Source organism: Dermacentor albipictus, chromosome 9 (assembly GCF_038994185.2).
Source record: "Dermacentor albipictus isolate Rhodes 1998 colony chromosome 9, USDA_Dalb.pri_finalv2, whole genome shotgun sequence".
NCBI lineage: Eukaryota > Metazoa > Arthropoda > Arachnida > Ixodida > Ixodidae > Dermacentor > Dermacentor albipictus.
Window position 1 is genome coordinate 10,968,604 of NC_091829.1, and position 26,516 is coordinate 10,995,119.

The following is a 26,516-nucleotide window of genomic DNA, read 5'->3' on the forward strand; positions in this document are numbered from 1 at the left end:
TACTCAATTTTTTTTAAGTAAGCAAGCTTCTACTGCATTGGTTTATTAGTCTATTCTCTACTGTCAGCAACATAATTGCAATGTTCCAACATCATGTTAGAGCAAGGAAACTTACTGACAAGTGTATATGCATGTCATTATGTGAAGTTACATATTCTTAATCATGCTGGAAATTTTTTTTTTTTTGCACGTCCGTAGTTAAGCTGTGTCTGTTCTCTTTCCAGATTGTGAAGAACCTCAAAGAAGCTCAAAGCAGGTACATTATAGCACCGCAGTAGTAGCGAGCGATGCAGTCTATTATGCAGCAGTCTTCCTTCACCAGCCAGCATCGGATGCGCCTTGGGAAAGCAATGTGTGCAGTCCCACATCTGGCGTCCAAATTGAGGTACCATGACCAGTGCTAGCATAGCCAGCTGTCAATGGTGTACCTCTGAAGTTGTAACTCTGACCCCCCACTCCCTTGTACATGTCAGTTTAGCTTCTCAGCAAGACGTGATATTGAGCAAGCACTACTTTGATGGTGTAGGTGTGAATGCCTTCACTGCCAGTGTCTAAAGACTGATTCCTTGCGTGTGTGCCACACCCACTGAGGCGGTCCTTGAAATCAAATCTTTTCAATTTTCATGGATGTGAGCACAGTTGACCATATGTCAGTGCAGCTTTTTTTAACTGCATCATTGAGATATTCAAGGGAAAATTGTGTGTATCAAATGCTACCAGTATGCATCTGTGAGAAAAAAAAATGTTGGCTATGTTGTCAATCAAGAGGGCTTGATGGTTGTTTTTAAGCTGTTTTCCACTGAGCTGTTTAGATCTAGCCAGACTTTTATAAGGGCGTTTTTGATAGCGTTGTCCAGTTAGGTTTGTCCTAACAAATGTTTTATTAAGCCTATATGGCTACAAATAACAGGTTAGTTGCATAATATAAGTGCAACCTGTCTGTCTGAGAGTAGTTTTATAAGACTTGTAGCTCTTGTGTGACGTAGTACATAGCTGGATGCTTGACACAGAGTGCTGAAGCATGCCTGTTGCACATTTGGGATGATAGCAAGCAGATGTATCTTTTTCCTTTTGAGTATCACAAGACTGTATCCTTCTACACATTCTGTTTAGCTCTGCTAGTTATGAACATTGTTTTGAAATAAAAGAAATGTTCGTGCACAAAGTACTTAACGAGTGCATTGAAACGTTTATTTTTAAAACAATACTGAAAGCATAATCTCGAAATAATTTCCTGCCATTTGTACATATTTGTACATAAACCTTCAACAAAGGTGTTGCGTAACAAGCACATAAATACATAAATAGCACTACAGTATGTACAATTATTCATGCTGGAAGGCACTGCTGGCCACACCTAGTTCAGCATCGTGATTAATTCGCCAAATTGTCATAAATTTATAGAATGTCACTTGTAGCTATGCCCTTGTGGTTGCAGCACACCAACGGACGAGCAACATTGGGCCTGCAAGGGCACTCATTTGTTGACCATGGTTTTGTCAGCCAACATTCTTTGGCTTGCAACCTAGTAATGTCTTTGTATATAACACAGTTTAGCTTACAAATGCCACTTCACCCTCGTTACTGTCTTGGCTAGTCAATGCTCTCTGGTGCTTGGCATACTCGGTTGCATAAAGGTAAACGTCTAATGTCCGTTCTGTGCACTCTGCAATAAAACGCACAAATGGTCTGACATCACCCTCATTGCCAAGCTGTAGGTACTCGTAGTAGAGAGCACGGTCTTGCTTGCGCACAATCACAGGAGGGTAGCCAACACGCATCAGGAGTAAGTTCATCAGCAGTCGTGCTGTCCTGCCATTCCCGTCAACGAAAGGATGAATGAACACCAGCTTGTAGTGAGCGAGTGCTGCGTACTTGACTGGGTGCAGCCTGAGTGCTGCCTCAGAGTTGAGCCAGTCCACAAAGTCCTCCATGAGGTCCCTAACCAATGAAGCTTTTGGCGGTGTGTGTTCACCTACAAACACCTGTGTCCTCCGGAAGGTTCCAGCGTCTACAGGGTCAACGTGACCTAGGATACGGCGATGCATGGCCAAGATGTCCGAGACCGTGAGCAGTGCCTTGTTGACCAGAGTGTTGTTGACAAACTTGAGTGCAGCGTCTAAGCCCAGGATCTCATTGTGCTCCATGATGCTCTTGCCTGGCACAGCTGTGCGTGTCTCGACGACCATGCGTGTCTGTGCAAGTGTCATGGTGTTGCCCTCAATGGCCACTGTGTGGTGTATGTGCTGAAAGTAGGCCTCCTTCTTCATGCGCTTGAGGGATGGGTCGCCCTCCGGGATCTGGATGAGAAACAGCCGTTTCTTGTCTATGCGTGTCAGTTGCTTCTCGTCCAGCTTCTCCACTACAGGCAGCGTGCGCTGACGATTCACCAGTGCCTGCAATGTAAACATGTCCTTGCCTTTAATCTTGTTTGTTTGAGAGTGCTGCACACTCAAGGGCACCATTAGAAGTTGCAAGCTCAAGTGTAGCAAAACAAAAAGCAACTAGGCATGCATTTGAAATACAGAGCTCCAGTAAAAGTTGTATGCCAGTGAACCTTGCAGCGCTCATCCTGTGTCATGTTTAACCTGGTTTTACTTCGTGCTGTTTTTTAGCTATGAATCAGTACCAACCAGCTCCGTTCGGCCTTCGTTAACCTTGCAGTACTTACTGATAGGACACTAAAGAAAAATACGAAGTTAGACACTTAAATTGCACTTTTGATATGCAGTCAATGTTAGAACTTTTTCGCAGCCCCTTGGGAGTCCGAAAAATCGGAAGAAACGAATGCATGCCTTTTATTTCCCCAAGGACTCAAATCACCACACACACGTCCTAAATAGCTCTGAAGGCCTGCCAGTACACTTATTAGGTGTATCGGCGCTCGTACTGTCTCGTACTGCGATAGGAGACTGCAGGTGCACGCGTATGTAGTTAAAGAATACATAAATTGTCCCGTGACAATTACCCCTTCCCACTCTTGAAATGCTTGCTTCACTGCGCGACGCTGCTATATTGAGGCGAAGCAGACTTTCGGGAACCGCCATTATGCAACGCGCCGACTCCCCGAGCTTCCATGACATTGGCGGATTGCTAACGGCGGCGAATTATTTCAATGGAAAACGCGGGGCACCCAACAGAAAGAAGCTTGGTAGCGAACGTCGAAGTGGCTAGGCCTAGCGTTGCCACGGTGGTGGCTACGGCTGCCAGCTGATCTGCATGCGAGAGCACCGATTAGAGGAAGCGAGATAATCAAAATGACGACGGTGGTGGCTACGATTGCCGTTTCGAACCCGAGGTCATGGCAAAATGTCCGGAAAATCGGACGGCGAAGGTTTTTTACGCTGTAATTTCAGGCTTTCTTAAACTGACTCTATAGGGCATGGGCGGTGCCGCGAGGACGTCCGAATTATCGGGCATGTCGGGAAAATCGGCTGTTGGCTGTAGTGAAAGAATGTTCACTAACAGCCGAAATTTCCTACCACCCAGACATTATCGCACCAACTTCTTCTGACACTATGGTATACTAGAATATGCAACGTGTCTGGCAGCGAAAACGTGGCTCTTTGCAATGACTGTCTATTGTAGCATCATCTGTCACTGCAGCCTGTGGAGTCATTGCTGGCAGGCGATCCATAAGGGTGCAACACAGGGCCTCCAGGATCAACAGTTGTAGTTGTCGTAGAGGTCATGCACGCTTGTGCAAAGCTTGCCGATTCGCCGATTATTTGCTGTGGTATTTCCTGCTGCATTCACACATATGTGCATGGCAAGTGGTGGGATTGTGTTTGTTATTGCATTGTGGTCCCTGCACAACAATTAGGACAACTACGGGCTCCTTCAGATTGGGCACATTGGCTGCATTCTTGCCTTTCGGTGCGCTTCTGTGGAGCAAAATGTCCAAACGATGGTGGCAGCATTTGTCACAGAGCATTTTTTTTTTTTTATTCAGCGAAACCTGGCTACTGCTTGTCTAGCTGATGCAGTGTGAAAGGAATCCAATGCAACCCACATAGTTAGAATGCAGGTGCTCCTTTCTGGGCTTCTCACACTCGTGTGTTTTGAAATACTTCGATAACAAAAGCATATGCACGCACACCAAACAAGTAGGGGTGCATTTGTCTTCTGCAACCAAAACACTGAGCAAATGATCAATTACAATGCAAGATCTGATTGAAAATGTGCAAGCTTAGACACCGTTGCTGATAGAATCCTAACAGTTAATATAAATTGCAAAAATAAAGAAGACTAACTTCAAGTGCGTCTTAGGCGTACTAGTTTATAAAGACAAAGTTTCAATAAACATATTTAAATTTTGTGCGCTAGGCACGCTGGTCGATTGCAGCATAGATGATGTCGCTGCAGAAGCAACCATTGCGGATCACATACTGCCCCATTCCAGTACACGAAACTGACACGACAGATTGTGGCGAGATATTCCCAAGGCAATTTGCGCAAATGAAGAATGAAAAACCAAATGGTAACAAAAGAAGAAATCTGGTGCAAAATTTTTTACGAGACATCGACACTGCAGTCTTAGAATGTTTGTCCTTCACTTCCTGCACAGTATGGGCTTTTTTGCCACTGAACAAATGTGCAAAGTTTTGAATGAGGAAGTGACCTTTACCTCAAGTGTTTTCCTTTAGTGTCCCATAGAGTCTGATCTCACAGGCACTCTCGGGCAGATCAGGCATAAATTATATAAATCACACATCCGTATGTTGAAGTGCCAGGTGTGAGTGTGACTAACTGCTTGTGGATGATGCTTGCAACCATATGAAGCAGATGAAGCTAGATGAGGCATGGGAAAAATTTCCAGCTATGTTTAATTTAAATATAGGAATAATAAAAAAAAAGCAATTGGAGGATGCTTAAGCTCTCCCTTTAAGAGTGGAACGTGATAGCATTTAAAGGTCCCTGACTGCTTTTCATGTCTACGGGCAACTAGAGCTTTTGTAACCGTAATGTTTACCAGCAAACACTGGTGGTGAACATATGCACGAATGTGAGCTTTCTGGTAGAAACGAGGCCTCTTGCGTGGGCTGATCCCAGAGGCAGTACACACCCATGTCAAACTGCAAACAACAGCTGGAAAAGTGGTCTGTGTTAGAGTTTCCGCGTAACAGAATTATGCGTTCTTGTATATTTGAATTAATCTGCACACTGTCATGTGTGTAGGTTGTGTGTAAGTTGTATTTACGAATTTTCTGACTCATTTTACTTTGAGAAACTCGGTTCAGTAACGCTTATGCAGAGGGCCTGCATGGTTCAGTATGATTTTTCTCTCATGGACAACAATGCAGACACCAAGCTTTGTGACATGAGGCCCTTAATGCTAACATTTTCAAAGGGGAATGACGTGCTACAGGCATCGTGTAGTATGTGAAGTTCGGAGCAGACAACTTGCCAATAAACCTTTGTGTGCTCCCTCATGGCATCAAGGCTGCAAAGTCGAGGCTCTCACTATGCAATGAATGAGAAGGATGAATACCTGCGAGTGGTCTGGTTTGACAACTAGGGCACGGCTGTACATATGGTCCGCCTTGATGAAGTCCTGCTTGTGGTTCTCAAGGAACTGTCCGTACTCTGTGAGTATGTCTGGATGGCTGGGACTCAGGATGAGTGCATGCTGGAACAACTTCAGTGCCTTCTCATACTTGTTCAATGCTACCATGTGAAGTGCTGCCCTCAGTGATGTCAGGGCTTCCACATCTGCAAGTACGGAAAGGCAACAATGTTGAGCCCCAGTATCCGACACTGTGATGTGGGCTATTGAAACCGTACTTGATGAAATGAGCGCTACGAAGACGCGGACGAAAGAACGCATGTACGACAGACATGTGTTCATGTGTGCTTTCGTCCGCGTCTTCGTAGCGCTCATTTCATCAAGTATGCATAACCAACTCACCCACATCAAGCTTCTGCTATTGAAACCGAAATGTCAAGAATGACGATTTACGCAGCTGTCTCTAGCAGTCGTGAATTTCTCCTTGGACTACTGGAAAACATTAAACATTTGTTACTGCGTCACTACTAGCCTTACTACATAAAGAGCCGGCTCATCTTTTAAAGAAAGGATACAGTTTGTCACGGATTTTAGCAACCATCCTTAGTGCCAAGATGTTTCTAAAAGAAGATTTGCGCCTTTTAGCGACCAGTGCTGGCTGCAAAGTAAATCAGACAGGCGCGGACGTGAATACTCGGTCCCCTGGAAACGCTTGTAAAGTGCATTACTCTACGTTAATTGTTGGCAGAAATGGTGTTAAACCTCGGTAAGATTTACAAAAAAATAAAAATAGGAGAAAACTTGGAATGTGTTTAGCTTCCGAAACAGGTGGGCAGAAAACTGCTGTTGAAACCAGGTTTCGCACTTGCGCGCTTAATTATATATATTTTTTTCGTTTGTATGGCGCAATGCAGCAATTTTTTCCTATTGCATTGCACATCTTTGGGCTCGCTGCACATGAGGCACGGCATTAAATGAAGTGCAGCAGACGGTTAATCGGTACTGCGCGCTGTACCGACAGCACTCTGCGCGAGCGCTTTAGCAAAACGTGTCTAGCCGCTCCGCGACAACTGGGATTCATGCCAACTCCTCGAATAGTGCGTCCAAAACGTTAGCCGATTCTGAATGACGCACGCAACCGGGAGCTACTTCCCACTAGCGTGATGCGGAAACTTTATGGGAGAGGAGGTAGGGAAGCTGAGAGCTAACAGCTGGCGAATACCTCAACGGCGCGTACGACAGGTTGATGGGGCAGCAATGACAAATTACTACAGGACTGACTACCGTTTCTGCCATCGTCGTTATTCCTCTTCCGTGTGGGGAGGTGATTGTAGACGTCAACGATCTCCTCTTCGGTCACCTCGAGATCGTTGCTGTCCGGCAGGAAATTGGGCAGCGTGCGCGTGTTCTGCTTGTCTGCTAACTCCGTGCTCTTGTAAGGCGTGAGCTCCAACTTGGACGCGGTCTGCCGCGGCCGCTTCAGGTTCCACACGGAGGGAGTCCAAACGAGAGCCAAGCTCACGAGCAGCACAACGATGCCGACGATCATGAACGATGCGCTGAAACTTGCCACGTACTTGTGGGATCGTAAATCCTGGAACAGCATCGACATGATCCAGTGATGCGTTGACATCATCATGTTCTCGAGCTTCATGTACAACCACAGGAGTGCGTTATAATTCATTCTACAGGTGACAATTGGCGCTCTTTACGGTGCATCGCATACGCTGGTACACCGGGCATTGCAGCAATGCGAAAAAATACACATCAGCCTTATGGGCGCGTTGCTAAGGGCGCAGAGAGCAGTTGACTGTAGGTGACGCCTGTAGCCTTATACATAATTTTTAAATGTACGCTTTCAGTCTGTAAGAGTTACAATTAAATTATAATTACGTATTACCAAGTATAAATCAAACGTTATAACGGACTAAATATTTAATTTACGGTTTTCGGAAGATGTGCCGATGTAAAAATACAATGACGTCACAAACCTTTTTTTTTTTTGCACACTAAATCAAATCAAGTACGAAGCTCAATCCAGATTGTGTGCCAGTTTTGTTTTGAATCTGCGAAGTTGCAGTCTGCGAAGCTTTTCTTTTCCTCAGATAAATTAAATTGTCCATGTGACTGCATTATGTAAGGTAATGTAATAAGGTCCAGTTATTTAATGTGCCCAGTTGTAAGCGCGGCGCAATATGAGCGTAAGTCACGAGTTTCTGACGCTTGAAAACTCTTCTCGTTTGCGGTGCGCTTCTGCTACAGGTTCTCGTTTGTCGTTCTGTAATCTTTCATTTCGCAGTGGGTCAAGCCTGACGATGGCTTCTGCTTGGAGCCGCCAAAGAATCAAAGCGCCCGCAAGCGAGTGACAAGAAAGCGACCAGCCCCAAACGATGATTGTTCTGCGGCGTGTGATCTTGCATCGTCGGGGCACGATCCGGTGAACTCGCTTGCCCGTGCCAGTGGAACGTGGGTGGAAAAATTTGCGCCAAAGAGTCGTGTAAGCTCGCGTAAAACGTTAATTTGTTGTTCTATTATGTTATTCCGCCAATTTTGTTCTTATGGGCCCGCGGTCTCGCACAATAAGCAATAATTGTGTGGCTGTTTTGCTCACTATACGAACAGCGATAACAGGGGGGAAAAAAAGCAAAAAAAAGGTAGCGTTATTGGCAGCTGGAGAATGAGTACAAATAGCAATGCTGTGTTCCCACTGAATGGGTTGCAGACCGGAAGCGCTGCTAGTAAAAAGCACTCTCAGCTGGAGCAATGACTGGGATGTAAAACAGTCGCCCTTCATTGGCAGAATGCACTCAGATATGTTGTGTTTGTTGCCTGAAATGACTTATGAAACGTCTTGTGGGCTCTACATGTTAAGCCTTCATGCGAAAAGCAGAATAACGTGATTGACATGAGGTTTAACACTGAAAGTTCGCAGTAATGGCGCACTTACCATGCTTTAGTTGTCTTCTCTTGTGTGCACCTCTTTATTTGAACCAGCCAGACTCATGCAAATGTGATTCTCAAGAACGTACTGAAATAAGTTGTGTTTGTTGCCTCGAGTGATAAATGTCTAAATGTCTTCTGGTCTCTGCTCATAAAGCATTTATACAAAACAACAAAAAAGACAATAATTGAGGTAATTGCCATGGGCTTAATGCTGAACATTTACCGCACATGTATGTTTATCATGCCTTGTCTTGTTGTGTACCTATTTCTTTATTTCAGCAAGCTAGGCTTGTGCAAATGTGATTCTGAAAAGAGTTATCTCTTGTTTAAGCTCTTGCTGCCCATCGGCAACCTTTTGTTTGCAGAATGACCTAGCTGTCCATCGGGATAAAGTGGAACAAGTCTGTCAATGCATCAAGGAAAAACTCAAAACCTCTTTCATGGTAAAGTATGAAATTTATTTGGTTTATTATGTGGTTTATTTTTGATACACTACCACCTTGATGTTTCAGGGGCATTACACAACGGGAGAGGAGACATTCTCATATCGCAGTTTAGTGGGAATTTAAAGAAAGTCTCACACTTCTTAGAGAAACTATAATAATAAATATGGGGTTTTACATGCCAAAACCACTTTCTGATTATGAGGCACACCGTAGTGGAGGACTCCAGAAATTTTGACCACCTGGGGTTCTTTAATGTGAACCTAAATCTAAGCACATGGGTGTTTTCGCATTTCGCCCCCATCGAAATGTGGCCGCCGTGGCCGGGATTTGATTTTAGAGAAACTAAAAAGTATCGGAGTATAAGTGAAATATTACCCAGGTGGAAGCTAATATGCAGATTACACAGCTGCTTACATTTCGAAATGCTGTATGGATAGCATGAACAGTATATAAAGAGCACATTATGTAAAGAGTGTACATTATGTACAACCCTGGGCTCAATACATAAGTATTGCCTCAGTTTGTATGACAGCTGTGTGCTGTGCATGAACTGTTTGAAGTCGTGTAAGGATTAACCCATGCAAAGTGAACATATTTATCTTTTATTTTGTTTATTTTCATGATCTTTTTCACTAACGATTTCAAAAACATGTCACAGGAAAAGCCAGGGTGGTGACTCCATCATGAGCAAATGTTAGTGTTGTGCACCATGAAGGTAAACTAGGATTCTTGAGGTGACCTATACAATGTGACGTCTATATTAGCAGGCTGAGCAAGTGATCTTTAAAAATTTGATTAATGTAGTATATTTTCTGGAAAAAGCATAATGAGAGGTACTTTTTCTGCAAAATGAGATTGGGTAAGCAGAAGTGTCAAATAAACTAGTGATATAAGCTGCTTTCCCTGATTTCAGAATGCCGGTGCCATTATTCTTCTTTGTGGACCAGCTGGCTCGGGAAAAACAGCAACACTACGATGCCTTGCAGCTGAAGAAGACTTCACTATCTGCGAATGGATCAACCCAGTTTCCCTGACTGCTAAAACTGGTATGTTGAAAGGCGTATGGACACACGTTATCTGGGGACTGTTTTGCAGAGTTTAGCAGACAGTCATCATGTTGTAATGAAATTGCATTAATTACACCATTATGCAAGAGACACACTACATATAACTTGTCATATTGCGTTCTTGCATTTTATTAGTCTTCCTAAATGAACTCTGAAGAGAAAAATAATTCGAGCTGTATTAGTAGCTTACTCTTCTACAATAACGAAAAAGCCACTCTTACCATAAAAATAGCCTTGCTAAGTCAGAAAATATATAAAATATGAAAGACAGGTGGCAACACTGCCTTGAATTTCCTGCACCAGCTCGCCTTGATGTCGTGAATTTTGATAGTGTCTGCTTCGATAAAGGTAAATCTTTATCAAAAAATATGGACTGCATTGTATTGTAAAAGTGCAAAAGGCTGAAGTGTTTCAAGAACTTTTACTGAGCAACAACACCTAAATTATAAAAATATAATTTGATGTTTATGATGTCATTTGTGTACCAGTGCTGGGGTTTCAGTGCAAAATTTTAAAAAAATGAAATTTCAACCTACCTTTTGTTCCTTTACTAATATTCAACCTATTACCATGAAATCAATCAAAATATAGTCTTGAAAGAATACTTTATTTGTTTAAACTAACTTAATGCTTCTCTTTAGTGTTTCGTCGGTAAAATACTTCCATCATAAATTTGGTGAACAAATTCTTCATTTGGTTGGCAACCATTTGAACAATTACTTTCATTTATTTTTATTTTTTCTGTGAGCTGTCGTGAAAAAGGCAGTAAACTGCTTTCACTGCTACTGTTTCAAAAACGGAGAGAGATGAAGATGTGAAAGTGACTGTCATAGATGTGTTCCATAGAAATGCAGGGTGTGCATACCATTGCGACTGGGCGTCCAAAGATGTGGAATGTACTTTGCTCGTGGAGGAGCAAGGGAACATGGGGCTGGGCCCGATATCCATGATGTTTTACACACAAGTTTATGTTACCTAATTACGAGAAAATTCAAAGTAGCACAGAAAAAGTTCATGAAGAAATTGTAGCAGCCGATCACTTCCGCCGTTCGTCACTTTTTTATCCCCTGCGTAGTCATTGTTCAGTCGCCTCCTCCAATCCGGCATCAGGAGACTGATGACCTCAGGTCCCACCCTTCCGGAGGTCTGTAGCCCTTTCCCTCCAGAGGGAGCTTTGTCGGAAGCACACACATCACTGGGCACAAACAGAGTATGAGGGGTGGTAGCATACTGGCCCCATCTCCAGCGTGTACGTGCCAATTTGGGCGGCTGACAGGTGAAAGACCGTATCCTTGCTAATTGCCTAAACCTATCCTGATCTACACCGTGACACCGAAGTATTCCAGTGGTACAACATCCCATTTGAGAACAACCTTGTCCAGGCCGTCGGCCTGTTTCCCAAAATTGCGTTATATGTGACTGGAGGTTGTTACAGTATGGATGGCCGATCACAATACATTCTTGTTTGGTATAGTAAGCTACTAGTACGAGACTTGAAATAAAAATCTTTTATGGCTGATTCTGCGTGGCTTTGTTGACATGTCTACTGTGTACTGAAAAGTATGACATAAAACAATTTATAGTCAGTGAAAACCTATGAATTCAGTGCAAGTGCCGCACACATAACTGCACAGCATTTACCCGCTGTGCCTCTGTGGTCCAAGACATATGTAGTTCCAGAGACACTAATATTGAAAGAAGTTCATCTTCCTTGTGATATTGTGAAAAGCAGCCCACGTTTCTGGCTGGCATGTCTGTACAATTTTTTTTTTTAGTTTAGCTAGACAGCAGTGTATTTACCAATGTATTCTGAAGTTGTCATGGAACAGTTGTCAGCTTCAATATTGTTTTTACTGCTTGATGCCATTTCAATTCTGCTCCACAGATCTACAATGCCAATAGCACAGCCTTGTGTTTCAGTACTCAATGATGTTGAATAACCTTCTTGTTGAGCTTATTATCATCTTCATTCAGTCAGCTTATTGGCATATTGAAAACTATTTTGAAACTTGCTTCTGTAAGCTGGAATTGTTACATTTACAGAATTTGTGCTTGCACATCTCGGCTGCCCTACTATAGGATGTCTAGTTAGACCATCGTGTGGACTAACACATGGTTAATTGCCACTCTAGTGCGAAGTGTATGCGTATCACTACAGAGCATTACAACATTTCAGAAACTGAAGGTGTATTCAGCAACATTGCTAGTCTATACACAAACTTGTGTGGTATAGTAGTGAAATTTATTGAGTAATTTTTTCATTAAGGTATGTGCCAACGGTTCATGCTACCAATGTTTTATTTGTTTAGAATTTAATCCAAACTGGGACTTCGGAAGAAGCACTGGACAGGTTGAGCAGTTTGAAGACTTCCTTTTTCAGTCAAGTCGCTATCCTTCACTTCTCACTGGAGACTCTGCAAAGAGAGTTGTGCTTGTAGAGGTACGAGTTTTATAACTGCATAGCCTGCATGTAAAGATCTTCATAGTAAATTGAATGATCAGATTTGCCTCTTTTGCATATTCTCTGCCTGACCAAACTACTCAAGGTGTTCTAGATTTGTGGTTTCCCAATTTATCCTAAATTAATATACTTCTTTAGTGTCTCTGTAAAATTCAGTGTGTACTGTTTACCCCTAAATCATGTGTGATGCACTTGGAACCTACTTATAGCTTACTGCAATAAATTGTATGCATCTGACCAATGTTAACTGTGAGCTGTGATGTACAGACTCCCTTCTTATTTCAGGACCTTCCCAACATTTTTATCAGGGATGTGGAAAGTTTGCACCGTGTACTAAGGTAAGTGCAAGATAATGGAATAATGTGGATACTAATTATCTTGTGACATTGTTTTGGTCCTTGCTTCACTTGTTCATATGTGGCTTGTCACTTTTTTTAAAGGATGTGCCGTACAGTTGCTGTTGCACCGCTTGTATTTATTATAAGCGAGTCGTCTGACAAACTTGAACATCGTCTGTTCCCTGAGGCTCTTACGAAGGAACTAGATGTCACCAAAATTATGTAAGCCCACTTTCTTCCTTAACTTACGAACGCTAATTGCAAAATAGAGAAGGAAAATGCCCTCACATTCTTCTGCTTGATTTTATGCCTTTCAGGTTCAATTCTATTGCACCTACCTTTGTCACAAAAGCACTTTGTACACTGCTTGATGCAGCTGTGGTAAGTAAACCGTACTGCAGAGCAGTGAAATGCCTTCCTAGGTGACTAGAAAAGGCTTTAGCTTGATGTACTGCACAGTTCAGTATTAAAGGGAACACACGCTCCTACCAATTACAGCTGAATTTAGGCTTGAAGGCACACACTATCTTTTAATGTATAAATGCCATTCTAACGTGTGCTGTCAGCCAGCTTTTCTCTGGTAAAGAAGTGCTTCAATTATATTTAACTTATTGCCAGATAGGCATACCCTTGAAGGGTTGACCAGACTGCGCACATACTGTCTTGCAACAAAATGTGGCTGCATTAGTAGTGTCGTGTGCAGTGAACATTCTTTAAATGGAACCTCAAGGGACCAGGGAAATTGGTTCCAATAATCTGGAGTTCCATTTACTGAGAGAAAAAGCTGAAGTGATGTTTGCAACCAAATTATGTGCAACTCCTATCTAATTGTATTGATGTAAAAGTTTCGACAACAACATAATCTAATGTGACTGTCTTTTCTTAATTTTCACTGAGAAGTCGTGGAATACAGTAATGTTTCTGTCATAGTTCTTTTGAATAAAACCAATGTGGAGCCTTTGCCTTGACATAATGGTCATATGGTACCAATTGTATGGGGGGGTTAGGGCTGACATTCTTTGGTAAATAACAAGGAACTCTCTATTCAGAAGCTCCTATGCCAAGCATTCAGATAGTGTATAAAGCCACTGTGTGGCATTCGTGAGCTTGGCATAACCTGTAGTTATCAATGACAATGTTACATGAGATGAAAATTATGTCAGTCTTCTGTCTTTTAAGTGCCCAATGCCTGAGATTTTTCATGTTTTAACACTGGTTTTGCTGCAGTGCTACAACATTGTAAACCTGACTACTGAAAAGTTCAAATTGAGAAATTAATGCAGTTAATTAATCAAGATTCTGCTTCTGCAATGAACAGGACTTTAATGTAATCATTTAAGATGAGAGCACTTATTTGCCACGCTTGGAAGCCTGAATATTCTGGAACCCACCGTGGTGGCATAGTGGCTTTGGCGTTGCACTGCTAAGCCCGAGGACATGGGATCGAATCCTGGCCACGGTGGCCGCATATTGTTGGGGGCGAAATGCAAAAACGCATGTGGTGCTGTGCAATGGGTGCATGTCATAGTAACCCGGGTGGCCAAATTAATCCGGTGTCCCACACTATGGCTTGCCTCATAATCATAAGTGGTTTTGGCATGTCATACTCAAGAAATAAATTTTTTAAATGAATATCGTGGAAGCACACACCAGGGTGTTTACCATCCGCGAAAGCCAGGAATTCTCAGGGATTCTGAATAGTCTGGAAATAATTAAAAAACTTGTGCTTCTATCAGGCAGAATTGGGTGTAATTTTATTGAAAGGCAACGAAAGTGGCGGTAATGCTGGCACATGTAGCAGAGAGGAACCATAATGAATCGTCTTTGACGGCGTGTCGTTGACTGGAGAAGTTGCTAATGTACAGTAAACGACCAACTTTCCGGACGCCCGATAATTCGGACGGCTTCGTGGCACCACTACGTACCCATAGAGTCAATGGAAGAACCCTTCGATGTTCAATTTTTCGCTCTTTTTGCCATAATTGCTGGTCCGAAACGGCAATAATCAAAGACACCACCGCCGCCATTTTGATTACCTCGCTGCCAGATCCACTGGTAGTCGCAGACAACACCGCGGCAACTCTAGGCCTTGCTACTTTGACGTTCTCTGTTAAGCTTCTTGCAATTCAGTGCCGTGTTTTTCATTGAAATAATTTGCCACTGGCAGCAGTGGCACCGACTCTGCCTTTGCGCTCCCCACAATTGGCTTCGATGCTCGGAAAGCGCGGCGCGTTGCATAGTGCCGCTTTTCGAAAGAGCTTCGCCTCATTACAGCAGTTACACGGTGAAGCATACGCAGAATTATTGCGGCAAAGCATAACAAGCATGAGAGGGGTCAAGCCGATATGCCTAATAAGTGTACTGGCAGACCTTCAGAGCTTTTTCGAGTGTGCCTGTGATGATTTGAGCCCTTAAGGGCAGTAAAAAACATGCATTCATTCTTTACAGCGAAGCTGTTAAGGGCTAGTTCCCCAGGATCGTGTCCCTGCGTAGACACAAAATCTTGAAGATATTGCAGTGCTGTGCCGACCCACGGCGGAGGTGAAGTAGGCGTTAAGCACTCCCCACACATGGGGCGATCCCGAAGATAGTGTGATGCCAGGCCGAACCGCGACGGAGGTGCAGTTTACCATTAAGGGGTCCACATACACAGCTTTGCTGGTCATCTTTCACAGAGTGAAAGGGCACTGATTTTTCGAACTGCCCGATTTTGCGGACGTTTTCGCGTCCCCTAGGGAGTCCGAAAAATCGGGTGTTGATTGTAAAACTGACCAAGAAAGTGCTTTAAAGGGCCCCTCACCAGGGCACATAGAAAATTTTGGTTATATGATGGAAGTTGTTACGTGCCCTCTAAGGAGCGTTCTGCCGAAAAAATTTTTCAGATCGGTTCATTAATAGCCAAGATAGAAATATTTCAGTGCCGCGAACTCATGATTTCAGGTGGCAAGCTCCACTGCATAGCGAGACACTCTCTCCACTCACCCCGTCTAGCCTCCGCAAGCAAAATTTCTTCCCTGCATCCTCCCATACAGGAGCTGAGGATCGCGTGACTCATTCGTCACGGGCCCCGCCTTCTCACTTTCTTTTTCGGTGCTGTTTTTTTTTTTCTGACAGCATTGCACGTGAGCTGTTGTCATTGTCTCATTTCATGCAGTGCACGATTTTGTGCACTGTGCACAAGGACACATGACTGGCAGTATAATTCAGGGCTACACGAATCTGAGGCAGAACAAGGGGATTTCAGAGCATGGTCATGCGCTGGAGCACGGTAGAAAATGGCATAGTTTCGGTACCTGCGCATGTGACCGCACGACAACCAGATGAAGCGGAAGTACATCTCTCTTGCTTCAGTGCGTAGTAAAACAAAGAACACGGAGACATTCCATTTGTGTGTTTTATTATTTCTCTAAACTTAATTCGTCAATTCAGGCAACAGATCACACAAATAACAGGTGTTGCCTTGAATAATTCTTGAAGTCGCGTGTCACCGTGAGCAACGTCGCACTGCAGACCTGACTACGTAGGCGTAGGATGCGACTACGTCACTGTCCGGCTTGGAGCGCGGTTGCTGCGGGGGGAAGAGAAAACAGCGTTCGGATTGAAATTTCAGACCTTTCTGCGGCGCATAGCAATGTAATTCTTTGCGAACACAATCGTTGGCACGCATTGTATGCTCTACGTTTGTCAGCTCAAAATGGCCAGACCTGGTGAAGGGCCCTTTAAATGGTCCGCGGGGGCGAATGCACGGCGGAAGGATGACGAGAACAGAAAGGACGTTTGCATTGAGGAATGAACAGGAAAGGAAGTGTGCTGCCGCTTTGAAGGAGCTCAAAACAGAGTTTTGGCTGATGCCAAGATGCAGGTGTCCTTCATCCAAACCAAAATAAATTATTTAAAGCAGTGACATGCAACACTGAGGTGTTGTGCAGGGGCTGAGAGGTTGACTTACCAGTTTTTGAGAATCTCACTTCTGACAAAGTTCGTGCCTCCTAACGCTGAGCTTGCTATCAATCAATTGATAGATTTGCAATAGGTTTTAGCAATTTTTTCAAAGATAGTCACTTCTGTTTTCTTTTTGAATAATAAACACTAATCCTTACTAGTCAAACTGAATTATGTCGTTTTCTATGTTTTAACATGTTTACTAGAGAGTGACAGCATCAGGCAACATGGTGTCAGCTCATCTTGACATAAAACAAAGTTCTGTGTTACTCAGGGAAAAGCTCGGAAAATGCTCAGGAAAAACCTGGAAAACTTGGGGAATTTGGAAATCTCAACTTGGTCGACACCTTGACATACTTACAGCAGTGATTCTGTAAAATGGGTTAGTTTTCAAATAATAATTGTCATTATGGCAGTCATTATCAGCTGTGTAACACGTCGAAGAGTTTGTAATTAACCCTTCACTGTCATGCCCCTCCCGCCACACAAATGTATTGGGTCTGGACAGATGTCGGGAAGTGTCTGACAAGTGCGCATGCTCACATTTGCTGATTATTTGCATTGGTAGTGCCAACCTTCGGGAACTTTTTTAACTAATAAGTGCACGTCACAGTGTCTCCAGATGAGGACAGCACTTTTTCAGAGGCACTTGAAGGAAATAGAGATATTAGTACAATTTGTGGCACGAATTGCGCACAGGATGATGACGCTTTCTGCATGTGTGTTTTATGAATGACACACCCATCAGCTCACAGAATAAGAAGATATTTTTAGTGCCAAGGATAAATTCCTAATTGAGATTGTCAGCAACTGTCGTGGGACTGCTCTATTTTTAGTGATAAGAAGAAAGTAGGGTGGACGGAGACTGTATTCTACTGCAAGACCTGCAGTGCAAATCCTGAGCTCCATTCAGGAGAGGGCTTTGAGCGCTACCACACAGTGCTCAAGTAGTGTTGAGAGCCTCAGGAATAAAGAAATTTGACTGAAATAAATCACTTTCATGCGTTTGCATACCTGAGCACTTTTTCTGTGTGGCATCCAAAATGCGTGAATCTGCTCCTGAGTGGAACGACCACGAATTGGATATATCTTCATGACTTCATGATTTTGGTCAGTTGGATCTCTGGAAAGCTTATATCTTGACATTAAGCATCTGGCTATGTGCTTTTGGAGTGCATGGGCGCCTTTATTTAAGAAAAGCTGAGAGTGTGGCAGGTGGAGCCAGGTCTGGTCCACTATTTTGTTTTGAGAAAAGGGTGACAGGGAGAAAAAAAAAGAAAAAGCTCTACTTTGTGATTTGTGTGCACTACTTTGTGATTCTATGTGCCCTAGCACCTATTACCTCCAGCATTGTTTAATTTTGATTGCCTTGACAGCTGCAGTCAGAATGTCTGTTTCAATGTTGCACTTTCTTTTTCCTCTGTCATAAATTGGCCAATCTTCGCTGATGAGCCGATGCAAAAACAGTGCCTCAGTGCAGATGTTTTGCTGATATCTGTTCTTTTTCTTTTTGTCACTACAGCATAATTAACAGATTGATGTTGTAATCAGTAAATGCTGAAATACATTTGCCTATTGCAGAACTGCAGCTTGGTGTATTATCTTATGTATACCTCTGTACTGTATTGCAGCAATTACAAGCCATCACCCACGAACCTACTGCCGATGATATCGACAGCATTGTTGCCGCAAGCAATGGAGACATTCGTAGTGCCATTAACGCTCTTGAGTTCTTCTGTTCTCCTAGGCAGTGTGAGTGTTATTGATGATGTCATCTACATTCTTAGCACATGCACCACATTCACGATCATGGGTTCTCTGAATGTTCCAGGCATTGGCCCCATAAGAAGCAAGACCGGTGCAAAGCAACAGTGGAGCAATGCGTGCAAGAAGCGACGAAAGAAGGCAGCTAAATCTGATGGGCGGAGCTGTGGCATTGGCCGAGATGCACCTCTCACCCTCTTCCATTCATTGGGGAAAATACTGCATTGCAAGCGTAAACAACCAGAGTGCTCTAAAATAGGTCTGTGCTGCTTCTGATACACATGGTCACTGTGGTTTTATGTTTCTTTGTTTAGAAGCACTTGCCTGATGAAAAGAAAGTGCCGTTATCTACACTACACTGTCTTTACAATTTTGGCTCTTCCAAATTCTAACACCTAGTGAGCCTTATCTAAGTGAAGCTTCACAAACAGTGTGGCCTTAATAATTTCTTGGATAAGCTATGGGCCATACTTAGAGCAGCTTGGGCTTGTTGGTACATAATGTAGGAGCAATAACGCCAACTTCAGACAGGGACAGAGAAGGCAAGACAACACAATTGTTAGTGCTTGTGTTGTTTTACCTTCTCTGTGCCCATTTCAAGCTTGCACTATTGCTCCGAGACCAGCATACAATTGGAGCCAAAACAATGGATTCCCAAGTGATGTCGGGCTATGTCCTGCGTACTGTTATTATTGGCTGTCATGCACCTGCCCTGCTTACTTTCGGTTAACATTCACCTAAACATCTACACTTGAATGTTTTAGTGGCACTGAGTCATGCTTCTTTTCTTCGCTTCAGGGGACGGAACTGAAGTGTCAACTTGTGATCTCTCACTGTCATCGGTGAAGGATTCAGAGAAATGCCCCACTACTGACATCAGTCCTGAGGTATCTAAAGTAGACTTATCATAATGATCAGCTGTTAAATCATGACATCGTAAAGAAGCTTGGAAGTCGTTTTTGCCAAAAGTTATATGTTTACTGCATGTGTTGGCCTCACCAACACATACAGAAGGTGGCCACACCCATGTGCTGTGTACCAGTCTTGTAAACAGTCTCAGCGCAAGGTTCAAACACTTGTTGAATTAAGACTAAACATAAACGAAAAACAGCCACATTTCTAAATCAAAATATGGCTTTCATTCTTCGTGTTTTGCATATGCTGTGTGTTTACACAAATGTAATGCAAAGGGGTACCTTTGAAGACTTGGAAAGTAGATAAATAATGATAATAATAATAAAAAGAAAGTAACTGAATATGGCACCCTCAACCTTGCAAAGGCCTGCCCTTGCTTTGTCCTTTGTGCAGGAAGTGTTCGAGCGGGCAGCAGTTTCTGCAGAGACATTTGCCCTCTTTCTCCACCACAACATGCCTGACTTCGCTGCTGACATTCACACTGTGGCTGAATGCTCGGAATGGTTCTGCCATGGCGACGTCTTGCTCTCCGAATGGACTGTGAGTAGCAGATCTTGTCTCGCTTAAGCCCTACAGTGTCTCACAAAGAAGTAGACAACTGCAAGACAATTGGGCGTGTGATTTGCTGAAATGATGGTGAAGCTGTTGCCTGTTATTTATCTACCATATAGCTACTTTCTGGTGTCCTTTGTTGCGATGACTGTGAGTAAGCATATCTGATGGTATGTGCAAGCCTGTGTGACCATGACAATCCTCACAGTTTACACTGAAGCAAGCGTCAACACTAATCTGTTGTTTGGCATGCAACATATACAGGATATATGTTATGTGTTAAGCAACAGATCAGTGTAAACTGTGAGAATTGTCAACACAAGCTCACTGTTCTTTCTTTCTCGTTATTACTGACAGAGTGAGAATGTGATGGAAAGGTATGCCATGTCGGTGGTGACAAGAGGAGTCATCTCCAGCCTGTCACAGTCAGGTTCCAAAAGTGTTGGATGGAGGCCACTTGGGAAGCCACAGTGGTCAGCTGCCTTTAGAGATGTAAGCACGAGTGAACACATTTTCAGTTGTCTAACTTTTCAGTTTTCTGGGGTAGGTAAACAATGCCCTCAAATTAAAAAAAAAGAATATTTCACCTGAAACTACTTAGTGGTGTCTGTTGTGTGCCTGTCTGAACAAATTGTTCAACCTAATCTCCTGCATTTTTATTAGCTTTAACTTAATCATGAACACAATTTTGACTTCCACATTTACTTGAGTGACCTATGAATGAGGTTTTTGCTCAGATATGCATTTACATTCATACTGCAAAGTTGAAACCTTCTCACAGATCTGCTTGTGTAGTTATTCCAAAAATGCTTAATGCAATACTGAGTGCATTTGTAAATGTGGGGAATTCAATTCTTGTATACACATCTTTTTCTGTTTCTTGGTACATTCATTAAGTTCTTATTTGCTATCATCTCCAGTGATTCCTGGTCACTTGTTCTTTTGCACATGATTTTTTATATTGAGCACTAAGTAATTGAAAACTGGAAAAAGGTGTGAACTCGTACAATTAGTGGTCTGAGCTAGCTTTCTCATTTGGTGCATGTATTTCTTGTGCTTACACATCTCTCTTCACTACCTTTTTACACATACATACTAATATATTAAACATAAGTAAGAATGAACATGTGCTTGAATTGATTTGTGCTTCTTTTCTTTCAGATCAAGCAGAAACTTTATGACCTGCGAGTAGCATTTAAAGGCAAGGCAACCACTTCTCTTATTTAAATGCACCCATCTTGGACATGCTCTTGCAAGCAAACCTTGCTCTAGTCTTTACCTTCAGAGGGTTAAATCACGGCACTACTAGCTGTATGAAATGTTTATCTGTTTACATCTTCAGAAATCCATCAGGACATATGCCTAGCTGAGCTATAGTATTTCCGTAGCTGTTGCAGATAGGCAGTTAAACTGAAGGCATATCATCTAGAGATGCTATAACTGGATGGCAAATTTGTGCTACTTAAAGGATTAAATACTGGAAAGAAAAGGCACTTGCTCGTTAAGGTCACACACTACCAGACAGAAAACAAAATGCACTGAACTCTACACAAATTGTTGTGAAACCTTGAACAGTTGCCCATGACAACATCTTTCTCACTTTTCTATTTTTTTTCTTTGTCTCTTTCTTCACACAACCAAGCAGGACTGCATAGCACAGGACGGGAGTTGCAGTTGGACAGGGTGCCATACCTAGCTCTGCTTCAGGAAAGTGGCCTTCAGCTTTGTGAGTCTCACTCTAGTTATGTTCTTTACCTGATGTGGAAAATTGCCCACACTTTGACTTGAGTTGCTTTGTACAACAATTCTGTGTTATTTTTCTCTTCTGTTAGCAAACACTAGGAGGGTGCTTGTTGAAGAAATTGGCACTCTGGCTAACAGGAACCTCTTTCAGTGAGTTAACACTCATCTGTTGTCTTCTCTTCGTGTTACACAACTTGTGCTAATGACAAAATTTCTGATTCTCTCAACATTTGTGATGACACCAGCCGAAGCAACCTTCGCGAACAGGACACCGTGGATGACAGAGAAGTGGAACTTTCAGTGAACTACACGTGTAGAAATGTCGAGACAGTTTTGGATGACCTTGACCACTCGGATGAGGAAGTCATCATAGAAGAGTATGACGACTGATTTAGGGTATCTGCTTTTTACATGAACTAGCACAAATTTACGCTTGCACTTGTGAAACAGACATGGTGTAACTTTTTCGTCAATGTAATGACATCAATGTTCTAGATTTTTTTCCTTGGAGCAAGGCATGTTTAGTATGCTTAAGGTAATTTGTATTTGGATAAGCAATTTACTGTTTGTGTATCGTTCAGAGTCTTTTGTTATGCAATTGTTTTCACCCTGTGTACATTTAACCATGCAAATAGCACTGTTTGTTAATTTTATTGCTGAGCTTCTAGTAAAGCATCATTCATCAGCACGTTGATGTAGCTCTCTTGAGTGGAGAGGTGCACAGCCAGTTAGACTCGGTGTGCTTGAACTGACGAGTTCCAGAATGAACGAAGGAGAGATATTTGAGTAGTTCCTTTGAAATAGTATCTTTATCAGCACTGCACCATGCTCCCATAAGGAGCGTTCACCTCACCCTTAGGAGCTTTCTGCTGGAGGGCTTAGTAGGTGTAGTGCCCTCGACACAGGGCACAAAAAATGACACAAACACACACTTCGTGTGATGTCTGATGTGCCAACAAGCCCAACATGCATCGCTTGCTGACTCAAGTGTTCAAAAAAAAAAAAAAAAGACGAAGTTTTCTCATACCAAAGGTAGGGGTAAGCGAAGCTTATCCTTCATGCACCTGACCTTCATCACGGTTAAGTACCCACAAGTAACAGTGCTGGATTGCTTCAGCCTCCCGCTCCCTCAGTTCGGTATCATCATCTCGTTGCTGTAGGATTGCCTGGGCTCGGGTGGCTCTAACGGCTGGATCAACATGCCAATGGCAAGCCCTTTCACGGGCGAGTTCTCGCCGTTGCTCGTCGAAGGCTGCCAGTTCTTTGGGGGGGGGAATGCACAATTCATGGCCATCTCATCCATTTTCCAAGAATGAACTGAATGGAAATGAAGCGGGCGGCAGCACGTGTGAACCCTTTCCTGCCCTTTCCCTCCACGGTGGAAGCTGGCTCTCTATGCAGCTGGAATCCTTGTTAATGACTTGCGCTCCGACGCCAGCACAGCTGTCGTCTAGTCAAACCGCCCTTTTCTGCAGCTGCTCTGCTCTGGGAGCAACTGTTTCTTTTTTTGCGTGACCATACTCCCACCGAAACTTATGAGCCAATACAAGCCTCAATTGAAAAAAAAAGTTTTATGCACTGACACTGCCCCGATAGGCTTCTCACACGATGACACTTCCTATAGTCACTCGATATTCCACGCAATGGCATGTCTATTTCAGCATTTAGGCCTAATGTAAAGATGAATAATCAATTGCATTAAGCTGTCCACGCATGATAACTGCCATATGTACTCATGTAATTAACCTCCCACTTTTGATCTTGAGAAATGACTTTCTTTTGGTTAACAGTGTTGTGCAAAGTGACAAAAGGACAGGACCTAAGTGACAAGGTGTCGTGTAGTGTTTTTTGTTTTTTTTGCTTAAGTCCTGTCCTTTCATTGCATTGCGTGGCATTGTTCATTCTTATTTTCTTTTTTTTTTTCTTCCATTTTTTTTTCTTGACATCACCGCTTCGTGCGTAGCCAATATTGCAGATGTCGCGCGCAAACTGCGCTGTAGGATTCCTACATACAAGGTTATTTTGGCAACCCCTCCCCATCTTGTGCTCACTACTGTGTCTTTCACAGGCCTAACAATATATTCAAAGAAATCACTAGTACATATATTCGATTCACGAATCAAATTATCTTAACATATGTACTATTCAATGTGTATATTTGAGTATTTGCACACACCAACATAAAAAGTAAGGTGTTGATCGTGATTTACTTGTTATCTCCATTGCGATGTCAAATTCTGACTCTTACAAAAATAATTTGTTACCTTTATTTTTTTCCCATCTAATGAACCCTGCTTTCAAACGACGTCAATCTTTTTGGAAAAAAAACAGTGAGTTGGTTATACGAGCCATTATGCACATGGTATCTCCAATGTCCCTGTGTTTTGAATATGGTATAAAGTTCGTAAACAGGAATAAGGTGCCTCAGAAAGGCTGGCCTTTCTGAGCCTTTCTGAGGCACCTTATCACCTTATCCCAGCCTTTCTGAGGCACCTTATCCCTGTTTAGGAACTTTATGCCACAGTGTGCTATTCCATCTGTCAGGTCCTTTCTTGTTTTTGTTTTGAATATGTTACTTTTGTGCATAAAAATATTACATATACTGTCCGCAGTAATACTAGTGAGTATGTACCTTTCATAGTAAATAAGAATGTGCCATTTATTTATTTATTTACTTTCATTTTTTAGCCATGTAGAGTTCATTGGTAAATGCTGCCGCACTGCATATCTGGGGCTATGATGCTGCACTTAAGCCGGTACATTTAGAAGCATCATTACGTTAAATAGGCAGCCAAGTTCTTATAGTTATATTTCACCAGTGCATGTCAGCAACAGCTGAGCTTGCGTCTGCTGGCAGAGCTTTCAAGCAAATTTAAAAGCTCTACCAATGACACACAGTGATTTTAGGCATGCAACTATAATGGCGATGACTGCCTGCAGGGAAGTGAACCTGGACTTTTCTGACACTTCCTCTTCTTTGTTGGATCACTTGTCTTCATACTCCAACATGCAACGCGTGTTTGATCCACTAACCATTGGAACACATTAAAGGCCTTGTAAGACCTTTTAAAAGGTGTGAAATGTGCCTCGTATAAATGCAGTGTCTCCTCATGAATATTCATGGCAGCCACATTTCTATGGGGGCGAAATGCAAAAACACCCATGTGCTTAAATTTAGGTGCACGTTAAAGAAGGCCAGGTGGTCCAAATTTCAGCATTCTGCCACTACAGCATGCATCATAATCAAATCATGGTTTTTGCATTTAAAACCCCATAATTTAATTCTTTTTCCTCACGAATAATTTTCTGCAGAAAATTCTACAGAAATTCTGATAATTGTCTACTAATGCGTAAGCATTCTTTGGTTTGGCTGCTACTTTGCTTACTCACTTAGCTAGCTTAATTTTATGCATGTCTACCCATCGCTACCATTCATCTACTATGACTCTACTATAACGATTGCATCTACTAACTTCTGTATTTTCCTTTTTTTTATGACCTTGACATGGTAACAGTGATGTAACCAGTCTCTCTCCTTTTTTTTTCTTTCTTTTTAAACGCTACCAATCTATGTGGCTCACACAGACATCTGCCCACCAGGCTGCGGTCCATGGTTTGAATCCATCCCGGTCAGAAGTATTAGGAAACGGCAACATCATATAGACAAAATGAGCTAGCCGTGGATTTCCTAAAGTGCAGCTCTTGGGCGCCCGTTCCTGTGGCGAACGTGAGCGTTTTTATCGTAACTGAGCGAACGAGTACAGCGAAAGACGAATAAACGCGAAATTACATGGCAATCGCAGTATGTTGAAGGTAAGAGCAGGCGGTCTTTTGACCGAAGTGTACGCTCAAATGCAAAGTTTACGGGAATATTTGGATCTGGCATTCATATGCTTGTCTAACAACTAGTTATCTCATTCAAAAGTCATTGCAGGGCCTCTAATCAGCAGCTGTATAAATGTGTTTCAGAAGTATGTTCGACATGACGTCGCCTGGCAGTGGCAGCACATGTGTGTGTAAAATGTCTTGAAGTATTGTTTCGAGGACAATCTTCACGGCATGCACTTTGGTCGCACTAGCTGCATGGTTTCAGGTGATGTGAAATGGGACTTGCTGACAACGGTTGGCACCACGTCGAAAAATCTGAGGGCACCTGTGCACTTACGAGTTGTGAATGCAAAAGCATTAATGTCAAATCCGCCTTTTTCATGTTCCTGTGCTGCCCTCTAATGCATACCACTGGAAACATTTTAGAAAGGTGCCGGAGATTTTGCCAGTTGATTTGTGTACCTGCGCCAATGTTGACTGTGCGTCGGTTGTGCGTTTCGTGGATCGCGATTAATTATTAATGGTGTGTCCGGGGCAGCATGTCGTTCACCCATCGACTATACTGGGTGAATAAGCCCAAATGCGCTGTTGTGGTAACAGCGCGGCCGATAAATGCACGCCGAGTTCTGTGTGCCGACGTGGCTGCCTTAGAGTTCGTTGTCGCTGATGTCTGCGATTGCACATTCACTAAACATTTCGCACATTCATGAAGCCTTCGAGCGCAGCCTTCCACATTGGATTTGCCAAAGCGGTGCATTTGTTTACATCTACAGCTTGAGGTCACTGTTAGCTTCGGATATTGTATGCAAACGGTGCATCGCTGATGTGAAATAATGTCAAAACGTAGCAAAACATACCTATCTGCACATATGAACTGTGTTGTTCCTCCCTGAGACGTGTCAGTATGAGCGGCTGAGTCGCTTAAACAACTGCAACTGTGATCCAGACACTTATGTATTGCAGGCAGTTACTACTGATTCTCGCTCTTGTTTAACTTCATCATACCTACAG

The 26,516-nt window shown here is 42.9% G+C and overlaps 3 protein-coding genes across 5 annotated transcripts in view; 2 read left to right on the plus strand and 1 right to left on the minus strand.

Moving 5' to 3' along the window:
• Positions 1–1,168, plus strand: part of SH3PX1 (sorting nexin 33-like protein SH3PX1) — a 54,731-nt gene extending 53,563 nt beyond the window's left edge. The window contains exon 16 of the mRNA XM_065443316.2: positions 225–1,168. Within this exon, the coding sequence (XP_065299388.1) occupies positions 225–278 (54 nt within the window). The 3' untranslated portion in view covers positions 279–1,168. The remainder of the gene's footprint in view (positions 1–224) is intronic.
• Position 1,169: 1 nt separating this feature from the next.
• Positions 1,170–7,316, minus strand: Fic (FIC domain protein adenylyltransferase). The gene is made up of 3 exons (XM_065443317.2): positions 6,791–7,316; positions 5,492–5,712; positions 1,170–2,396 (listed from the first exon to the last, which is right to left on the minus strand). Exons 1-3 carry the CDS (start codon positions 7,188–7,190, stop codon positions 1,554–1,556), a joined length of 1,464 nt encoding a protein of 487 aa, XP_065299389.1. The 5' UTR covers positions 7,191–7,316; the 3' UTR covers positions 1,170–1,553.
• Positions 7,317–7,532: 216 nt separating this feature from the next.
• On the plus strand, positions 7,533–25,474 carry Rad17 (Rad17 checkpoint clamp loader component). Of its 3 annotated transcripts, none has more exons than XM_065443312.2 (18): positions 7,533–7,707; positions 7,806–8,003; positions 8,815–8,892; positions 9,809–9,941; positions 12,272–12,402; positions 12,709–12,761; positions 12,864–12,983; positions 13,079–13,142; positions 18,335–18,455; positions 18,535–18,726; positions 19,266–19,354; positions 19,776–19,922; positions 20,292–20,426; positions 21,096–21,135; positions 21,580–21,660; positions 21,767–21,827; positions 21,923–22,073; positions 25,263–25,474. In XM_065443312.2, exons 1-17 carry the CDS (start codon positions 7,702–7,704, stop codon positions 22,065–22,067), a joined length of 1,794 nt encoding a protein of 597 aa, XP_065299384.1. In that variant the 5' UTR covers positions 7,533–7,701; the 3' UTR covers positions 22,068–22,073; positions 25,263–25,474. The 3 variants fall into 3 exon arrangements, with proteins under 3 accessions (XP_065299384.1, XP_065299385.1, XP_065299383.1); XM_065443313.2 differs by having other exon boundaries at positions 25,278–25,474; XM_065443311.2 differs by lacking the exon at positions 25,263–25,474 and having other exon boundaries at positions 21,923–22,365.
• The last annotated feature ends 1,042 nt before the right edge of the window (positions 25,475–26,516 follow it).